General features: G+C 40.4%; 2 protein-coding genes across 2 annotated transcripts; both read right to left on the bottom strand.

Moving 5' to 3' along the window:
* Positions 1 to 504: 504 nt before the first annotated feature.
* Positions 505 to 2,687, bottom strand: LOC144443181 (tubulin alpha-1A chain-like). The gene is made up of 2 exons (XM_078132565.1): positions 2,468 to 2,687; positions 505 to 1,664 (listed from the first exon to the last, which is right to left on the bottom strand). Exons 1-2 carry the CDS (start codon positions 2,586 to 2,588, stop codon positions 535 to 537), a joined length of 1,251 nt encoding a protein of 416 aa, XP_077988691.1. The 5' UTR covers positions 2,589 to 2,687; the 3' UTR covers positions 505 to 534.
* Positions 2,688 to 6,584: 3,897 nt separating this feature from the next.
* LOC144443282 (tubulin alpha-1A chain) lies at positions 6,585 to 9,030 on the bottom strand. The gene is made up of 3 exons (XM_078132720.1): positions 8,923 to 9,030; positions 8,515 to 8,737; positions 6,585 to 7,940 (listed from the first exon to the last, which is right to left on the bottom strand). The coding sequence occupies exons 1-3, from the start codon at positions 8,923 to 8,925 to the stop codon at positions 6,811 to 6,813; spliced, it is 1,356 nt and encodes a 451-aa protein (XP_077988846.1). The 5' UTR covers positions 8,926 to 9,030; the 3' UTR covers positions 6,585 to 6,810.
* Positions 9,031 to 9,592: the final 562 nt, after the last annotated feature.

Genomic DNA, 9,592 nt, shown 5'->3' with positions numbered 1-9,592 from the left:
TTTAGGCTTCCATCAGAGGGAGTAGAATCATACTTTGAAGGTTGAATATTGTAGATGAAATCACAGTTCGAAAAATTATCTCTTGGCCAGTTTAGTTTAATATGGAGGAGGAGGAGGGGGCAAAATCAAAAGTTGAAGAATTTCGTCTTTTATCAGTACATCGATGCTATGACGTCACCTCTATGAGGCTGCAACACATTCAGTCTAACACTCACTATACGTGTTCTCACCTCTTCGTTCCACACCTATACTCAGCAGATTGAATCAATACGACACACAACGTGCATTATGATTGTACACAAAGATTAAACTTTATTGCAAAGTGAAACTTTAGTACTTCATTTATTTTATATTGCTTATTTCCCTGGTATGGATGTTACTGAAGGTATGTGCGTTTGTTTTGTGTGTATGTTTGACCATGGATGTATAGTAATACTAATACATCCATGGTTTGACCAATCATCATAATGATGATACACTTAGTTTATTCTTTAATTCGAGTGTCAAAGTGGGTTGCTGTTTACTGTTTGGCGTTTAATATTCTTCGCCTTCTTCTTCGCCTTCACCCTCGACGGAGTCGACACCGACTTCTTCGTAGTCCTTCTCCAAAGCTGCCAAATCTTCACGGGCCTCGGAGAATTCACCTTCCTCCATACCCTCACCGACGTACCAATGGACGAAAGCACGCTTGGCATACATCAAGTCAAACTTGTGATCCAAACGGGCCCAGGCCTCAGCGATGGCTGTGGTGTTGCTCAACATGCAGACAGCACGTTGTACTTTAGCCAAGTCACCGCCTGGTACAACGGTTGGTGGTTGGTAGTTGATACCGACCTTGAAACCGGTTGGACACCAGTCGACGAACTGGATGGTACGTTTGGTCTTGATGGTGGCAATAGCAGCGTTGACATCTTTTGGTACAACATCACCACGGTACAGCATACAGCAGGCCATGTATTTGCCGTGACGGGGATCGCATTTTACCATCTGGTTGGCTGGCTCGAAGCAGGCATTGGTGATTTCAGCGACGGAGAGCTGCTCATGGTAGGCCTTCTCAGCTGAGATGACTGGAGCATAAGTAGCCAAGGGGAAGTGAATACGTGGGTAGGGTACCAAGTTGGTCTGGAACTCAGTCAAGTCGACGTTCAGGGCACCATCGAAACGAAGGGATGCAGTGATGGAGGAGACGATCTGGCCAATCAGACGATTCAAGTTGGTGTAGGTTGGACGTTCGATGTCGAGGTTACGACGACAGATATCGTAGATAGCTTCGTTGTCAACCATGAAAGCACAATCAGAGTGCTCAAGGGTGGTATGGGTGGTCAAGATAGAGTTATATGGCTCAACAACGGCTGTGGAGACCTGAGGAGCTGGGTAGACAGCGAACTCAAGTTTAGACTTCTTACCATAGTCGACAGACAGACGTTCCATCAACAGGGAAGTGAAACCAGAACCAGTACCACCACCAAAGCTGTGGAAGATGAGGAAACCTTGGAGACCAGTACATTGATCGGCCAATTTACGGACTCTGTCCAACACCAAGTCGATAAGTTCTTTGCCGACAGTGTAGTGACCACGAGCGTAGTTGTTGGCGGCATCTTCTTTGCCGGTGATGAGCTGTTCGGGGTGGAACAGTTGGCGGTAAGTACCAGTACGGACTTCATCTGTTGAGAAAGCAGGATAAACGAGTTTAATACTCAGAAATTTACGTAAGATGGGTATGGCTTTATCTCTCCTAACGCGATTATAAATTAATCAGCCAGCGACTAAGAAACTCGAGTCAGCTGCGTTTTGTCCCAGTGTCGTTACAGGTACGTAAGAGTGGCCTGAGTCACTACAGTGGCCTGAGTCACATTAGAAAATAATGTCCTGAGTTATTGATCGATTCGATCGTATGATACTTTATAAACAAAGACGTTGGCTTTGTACACTTCGCGTAATAGGTTACCATATATTGACCGCCTTGTCTACCATAATCCTGTACTCTGTATGACGCACTTCAATAATTTAGTTCATTTACTTATCTACCGTCAATAGATTGAATCACCTGTATTATCGTACCGTTGCTATCCCATTACGTAACATTGTTTTTAAGTTTAACTGTTTCTACCCGGCCATTTCCGTACATGTTCTGACATATATATTCCATCAACGATTGATTTTTCTGAAGTTTTAGCTCTTACAAAGTTCACAATCTTTGCAAGATATTTCACCTCAGCGAATCTTTCCCTAAAATGATCAGTAATATGGACAGTAACCAATTGTATTCTTAGAGGAACAGAATAAACATGTTTAGGCCAATGTTGGACGTTGTCCTTCCGAATTCCGATGGTGGTTCATAACTTATGCCCAACTTCCAATGCTCCGCTCAAAGGACTAATTCTCTTCTTTTTTTAATTTCCCTCACATTTTCGTAGTTTTAGTTTTACCGAAATACGCTCAATTGATTTCAGATTAAGCGACTTACCGATGACAGTTGGCTCTAAATCGACGAAGACAGCACGAGGGACGTGCTTTCCAGCTCCAGTCTCGCTGAAGAAGGTGTTGAAAGAGTCGTCACCACCACCAATGGTCTTGTCACTTGGCATCTGACCATCAGGCTGGATACCGTGCTCCAGACAGTACAACTCCCAACAGGCATTACCGATCTGGACACCGGCTTGACCAACGTGGATAGAGATACATTCACGCTGTTGTAAAAGAAGATAGAAGTTTAGTTATCGAATATTAAGATAAAAATATCGAAGTCTAGAATCTATATCCATGGCGTTGCTAAAAATAGCTAAAAGCCACGGATAGACTCTATAATACCGGGACCAGTCATGACTTTTGAAATGTCATCATTCTACTGACTTCAGAACAGACAATTAATAAATATACAGACAATTACATTATAAGAGATGTACTCACCATTTTCGATTGTTTGTTTGTAGAAGTGTGGTATGGAATTAAATAAGCGGCAGTAAATGCTCACAATATGACTTAACGGTGTCGTTTAGTGAGATTGGAATGAAGATCTACCGTTACGGCCCGTCTTTATAGGGAGATGTGCTGTCATAGAAATGGAATGTACCATTTTGTGTTTAAGGTAAGATAAAATACATCTTACTAAGATGAACGATATACAAGTGGGTTTATTTTGAAGTGTTCGTGTACCCCGTGAATCTATATCATTTGATAACATTAATAACGTCAATAAAGTAATATTTTCCATCAATTTGTCTTGGAGTATGTCCGACTAAAATTGATGTGCACAATAAACCCCCAGTGCTAATGAACTCGTCTGCGTCCAAGGGAACCAAATAGATATAAACTGTAAACAGTTATATCCTATTGTCTACAGCATTAACTAATTCATTATTAATCGTCACGTATTTCAGTAGAACATTGTGTAAGTAACAGTGACGTCATTCCTGGTATGGCGGGATAAGGCAAATCAAAATTAAATTATACAACATCAACATAATCTTTGACTGGAATTTGTTAAGAAATCTGTTGGTAGACTGTAATTTCTAGATCTACTGTAACTTGTCTGGTATAGTCAGAGCTGACAAGTGTCGTCATAGTAACGGCACAAACCATTAAACTTCAGTAGGTAACATCGTTTTCTAGACACTGAATAAATTATTGTGACATTATAGAAACGGACATAGTGCATAGAGAACATTTATCATGGATATAATGGGATTAGTGAAAAAAATCAACTGTGAATTGAAGTTCAATAAATTACAATATAATCGTGTGGGTTTTTTCACATAACGCGTCACCTCACTTGAAATAGAGCTTGCTGTGATGACATCTTTACGTTATAAAGTTAAAAGTTATATACCCATGAAGTACTCCACCACCATGAAACGGTATATATTGGGACTTAATACTAAATAGATTTTATTTGTGTAGATTTCGACATTATATACCCATGACCCCCACCTACCCCCACCCCCACCCCCACCCCCATCCCGTGAAACGGTATCTATAGTGCATTTATTCGACTACACGACGTATCAACTGTGGATTAACCCGAGCCCTGTGGCTGCTGGCTACCCCCCCCCCCCCCCCGGTTTACCCACGTCGTGTTCGCCGAGATAAATTGTATCATTCGTAGCTGTGGTCGAATTATGGCTTTTGGTGAATATTTATAACATTGTGTAGTCAATTTTCGATCATATATATAGATATCTTTGAAAAAGTTCATACACATAATGTTCGGTTGTCACATCTATAGAACTATGTAAGTTGTTCGAGTGTGTCAGAATAATGAGCGAATAAACAATAAACCCTATAACTTATCACAACTGTATAGCTCCTACTATGAAGTAGCTAAGATGCATGTTACAACACACTGACATCACCATAGGGACACGTAATAGTGTTTGCATTAGCGGCTTTCTACAAATACTGACATTACTACTACTCGGAATGCCTAGTTACCCAACATGGCGTACAGCATTTACTCCTGGACTACATGATAAGAAACCGTGTCGTATCTATACACCAAAATGGTAAATGTTCTCATTATTTAAAATGTGGTATAAATAACAAGCCAGGTCACATATCAAATGACTAATAAAAAAACAACCACGTACAAGAGATTAAGATGGTGAGATGTGAAAAAAAAATCGCCAACAAATTATTATTCCAGGATTGTAAATCTGAATCAACACTATCCTCTCTGAATAAAAAGGAAATTAATACCCTACAGTAAGTATAGCATGTATTCAAATTGTTAGATCTCCCAACAATGGGCGTTACATTCAAGTTCTCGTCTAACGTGAAGGCCTTTTCTTGTTCATTTCCGACTAATAGGCGCCCAAAGCTCGAATTCATTCATGTCACCTTCCGTACGTTCTCTATAAGTATATTACGGAAAGATCGATGGGATAGTCTTAAAGAATCATTCTAATAGTTTCTTAAGGTTTATTTCCGGTTTGTAGGATATCAAAAGATTATGGTTACCAGACTGACTTTATTGTAATAATTTGATAAATTAAATATTAAATTCTTTTATCCGATGCTTTCGGTCGGATCCATCTAGTGTTATTTTGTGAGTCAACACACCTTAAGTTGATGATACATTCGATGATTAATCATAAGCTTATTTAAAGACCAACCTGATCAAAATCTGATGTGGTGAATACGGTTCGATAAATTAAAGTGTCAATGAAAGAGCATTTTTCTCACAACATGTTGATAAGCTTACTACTATATACTGATTTGCAATCCTCATGTCTGAAAACAGTTATCCAAGTTTCGCCAATTAAATAAGTTAGGAGAGGGTCGGGGTCTCAGGCCTAACTACGTAAAACAAATTATTTGGGTTTTTTTTTTATCCTACAGTGAAATATTGATCTCGTCCCTAATGCACTCGAGCTCGTCAAGTTGCAGATATCCCCGTATTTCCATGTAACCGGTGAGGGCGCAGCCTACAAATGGATAAGCCATTGACACCTGTGCAAACGTCTATGCATGTAGTCTACAGACTACATTTGTTAAATTTGAATCTGAAGATTTCATAGGGTATTGAAATAGATCTCCATGTTCAATCCCAACGGTTAGAGTCTAGACTACTATGCATGTAATAAAATGTGGTGTCAAAATCCGTACTAATATTCAAATATCCATATGTCTACTTGTTAATAGCTTGTTTCAAGTTACAACGTGTAAACAAATATTAGTACAACATGTACTCTTTTATTCTGGTTCGTATCAAGTACATTTTTATCAGTCATCATGTTGTAAACAAGTTGAGTTGTCACTATTTCAAGCAAAATATTATTTGGACATTTGTACTGCGGTAATTTCATAACGACATAGTTTGTAAGGGCAATGCTATTTATCATATTAAACATGTGAAAACTTTGATTTGTTAACATTCATTGGAGTGACAGAATGATGACCTGTAATTTTTTTTTGATCATTCATTCATTTAATTCACAGTGGCCTCAATCCATCTTAGATGTCATTACAAAATAACTACACTATAAGCCCGATGAGGGCGCCCTTACATCGCGTTTTTTATTACTCTTGGGGTGGAGGTGGCTACTTGGGGTTGGAAGGGGTTATAAGTGATGATATATGGACGTCTCACCCTTTGATCGATATATTTGCGGGTGTATTTGGACCTACGTTACACCACAGTGGGCATAAACTCACTACGTCACTCCACTACAAGATATGAGGTCGTTCGTGGCGCTGTTATCACCACAGCACAATTGTGAAATGCACCGATGCGATGGCCATGGCCACATCAAGCACGATTTGATGTTTGGACCTTATGTTCATCAAGTGTATTATCACTTTTCCCTCTTTATGATATACCCTCGGAAATTACGATAGCTGTACCCACAAATCTATATCTCAAAATCAAACCCCACTCTGAAACCATCTTAAGTTACGGTATGATGCACTTCAAAGGTTTTTTTTCGAATTTTCTTTTGAAACGATGTCCGAAATGGATTTAAAACCGTTGATAAACATCAGATGGACGTATGGAACAACACGACAACACTCTTTCATCACTAACTAACGTCAAACCATTCACATATCATTCATCAAATAGATTTAATGCATCAACACAAAATATATACATTTATACACATTCAGTGTGGTTTTATTTCAAGCAACATATAGATCAGTTGATATCTTCATATAAAACATTTATATACATTAATGTAGATATAATTATATTTGGTAGTGTTTATTGAGCACATATTTGCTTTGTTGTATATTGCAATATATAGTCAGAGTGTGAGTTCATAGCGAAGTAAGATGGATTTTCGCAGATGTATGTTGCTGTTTACTGTTTGGCGTTTAATATTCTTCGCCTTCTTCTTCGCCTTCACCCTCGACGGAGTCGACACCGACTTCTTCGTAGTCCTTCTCCAAAGCTGCCAAATCTTCACGGGCCTCGGAGAATTCACCTTCTTCCATACCCTCACCGACGTACCAATGGACGAAAGCACGCTTGGCATACATCAAGTCAAACTTGTGATCCAAACGGGCCCAGGCCTCAGCGATGGCGGTGGTGTTGCTCAACATGCAGACAGCACGTTGTACTTTAGCCAAGTCACCACCTGGTACAACGGTTGGTGGTTGGTAGTTGATACCGACCTTGAAACCGGTTGGACACCAGTCGACGAACTGGATGGTACGTTTGGTCTTGATGGTGGCAATAGCAGCGTTGACATCTTTTGGTACAACATCACCACGGTACAGCATACAGCAGGCCATGTATTTGCCGTGACGGGGATCGCATTTTACCATCTGGTTGGCTGGCTCGAAGCAGGCATTGGTGATTTCAGCAACGGAGAGCTGCTCATGGTAGGCCTTCTCAGCTGAGATGACTGGAGCATAAGTAGCCAAGGGGAAGTGAATACGTGGGTAGGGCACCAAGTTGGTCTGGAACTCAGTCAAGTCGACGTTCAGGGCACCATCGAAACGAAGGGATGCAGTGATGGAGGAGACAATCTGGCCAATCAGACGATTCAAGTTGGTGTAGGTTGGACGTTCGATGTCGAGGTTACGACGGCAGATATCGTAGATGGCTTCGTTGTCAACCATGAAAGCACAATCAGAGTGCTCAAGGGTGGTATGGGTGGTCAAGATGGAATTGTATGGCTCTACAACGGCTGTGGAGACCTGAGGAGCTGGGTAGACAGCGAACTCAAGCTTGGACTTCTTACCATAGTCGACAGACAGACGTTCCATCAACAGGGAAGTGAAACCAGAACCAGTACCACCACCGAAGCTATGGAAGATAAGGAAACCTTGGAGACCAGTACATTGATCAGCCAATTTACGGATTCTGTCCAACACCAAGTCGATAAGTTCTTTACCGACAGTGTAGTGACCACGAGCGTAGTTGTTGGCGGCATCTTCTTTGCCTGTGATGAGCTGTTCGGGGTGGAACAGTTGGCGGTAAGTACCAGTACGGACTTCATCTATTGAGCAAAGATAGGGAAACAACAGTTAGTTTTGAGCGTTGAAAAGTTTACAACATGAGTCATCTTTGAAAACTCAACGTCTGAATTGCATCTCATCACGCCACAAATCGCTGTACCCTTGAGTGGTCTTGGGGAACAAAGATCGATATTTGCTGATCGTGGTCATGGTGACCTCGTAGTGCACACGTCATTGACACAGTAATTGATCAAACATTTGCTGATTGTGAACAGTCAAAGTTTTATTTACTCAGCCATTTACCTGTACGGACAACAACCTAATTTCGTATGCAGAAGTATTACTTGTTGCCACTCAACCGTTATGTCTCGTTTGTCGTGTTCAAACAGGTAACGACATGATTTTTCGCAATGAGTATAAATTTTGCCCACTTAAGATTTGAGATTTAATGGTTGGTGTCCACATTTTACAAGATTTGAATAAACCGTTGCGAAGGTTTTTTTTCTTATAAAGGTTTCGTTAAGTTGGCCTTCAAGTTCCAATTTTGTATTGTTGTTTTGTACCTTTGCCAAAGTAGACACAGGATGTCAAAGATTTACTGAGATAAAAACTTACCGATGACAGTTGGCTCTAAATCGACGAAGACGGCACGGGGGACGTGTTTTCCAGCTCCAGTCTCACTGAAGAAGGTGTTGAAAGAGTCGTCACCACCACCAATAGTCTTGTCACTTGGCATCTGACCATCAGGCTGGATACCGTGCTCCAGACAGTACAACTCCCAACAGGCATTACCGATCTGGACACCGGCTTGACCAACGTGGATAGAGATACATTCACGCTGTTGTAAAAGAAAAGAAGTACAGAATTCAGTAACATAATAGTATTAATACAACTGTAATCCGAAGTAAAAACTGACGAAAAAGTAACTGTAACGGATCATTCTCTATTCACTATGTAAAAGCAGAATCACTCTGTCCATAAGTATAATATATGTTATTTGAAACAGAATGAAAATATACTCACCATTTTCGGTTATTTAGTTGCAAAAGCTAGGGTAAGTTGCAAAATCGGGTTAAAACGGAGTACAAATGCTCACAGTTGGACTGAAACGGGTCGCTAGTGAGATTCGAATGAATTTCTGTCGTTACGGTTAGCTTTATATAGCCCATTGTCGTCATAGCAGTGGAACGTACTATTTAATTGCGGGTGGTGACCACTGAATGATGGTCTTTTTTCGATTCAGCGTGCACTTATATTAACCAAAAGACATCTTATCAATTTACCGACTCATCAAAATGGCAGAATATATATGAAGGGGTTGAAAAGTAGCATTTTTTACCGAAATTTGGAAAAGTCCCAACCTCCTAAAATATTCATAAGTCCCTCCTTTATATAGGTACGCCTGCCGCTAAGGAAACCAAATACCGATAAACAACATGCCTCAGCATATCATTGTTTACTGTCATGCGTACCTGCCTATGGCATCATTTTCCCATGATGACTTTGTAGTTAGGGGGCTCATTCGGTAACCATAACTGCATGGTCACGGTAAATGTTTGTTAATGACAACCGTTACAAACAGAACAGCGAATAGGATCGACCTCTATTCATATCAGATCAACATATGACTGTTAAACATTTGTATAAACTACGAAACCTCTTTGTAGTTTTTTTCACCCAGGATGTATAGTTT

This window comes from Glandiceps talaboti, chromosome 12, assembly GCF_964340395.1.
Source record: "Glandiceps talaboti chromosome 12, keGlaTala1.1, whole genome shotgun sequence".
NCBI lineage: Eukaryota > Metazoa > Hemichordata > Enteropneusta > Spengelidae > Glandiceps > Glandiceps talaboti.
The sequence above is the reverse complement of the archived record's forward strand: the minus strand, read 5'-3'. Positions and strand labels throughout refer to the sequence as shown.

Coding starts and splice junctions, on each gene's coding strand:
- LOC144443282 (XM_078132720.1), bottom strand. Junction 7,941..8,514: donor TTTAGAGCCAACTGTCATCG/GTAAGTTTTTAT, acceptor TTTGCTCAATAG/ATGAAGTCCGTACTGGTACT.
- LOC144443181 (XM_078132565.1), bottom strand. CDS start 2,588: ATGCCAAGTGACAAGACCATTGGTGGTGGTGACGACTCTTTCAACACC. Junction 1,665..2,467: donor TTTAGAGCCAACTGTCATCG/GTAAGTCGCTTA, acceptor CTTTCTCAACAG/ATGAAGTCCGTACTGGTACT.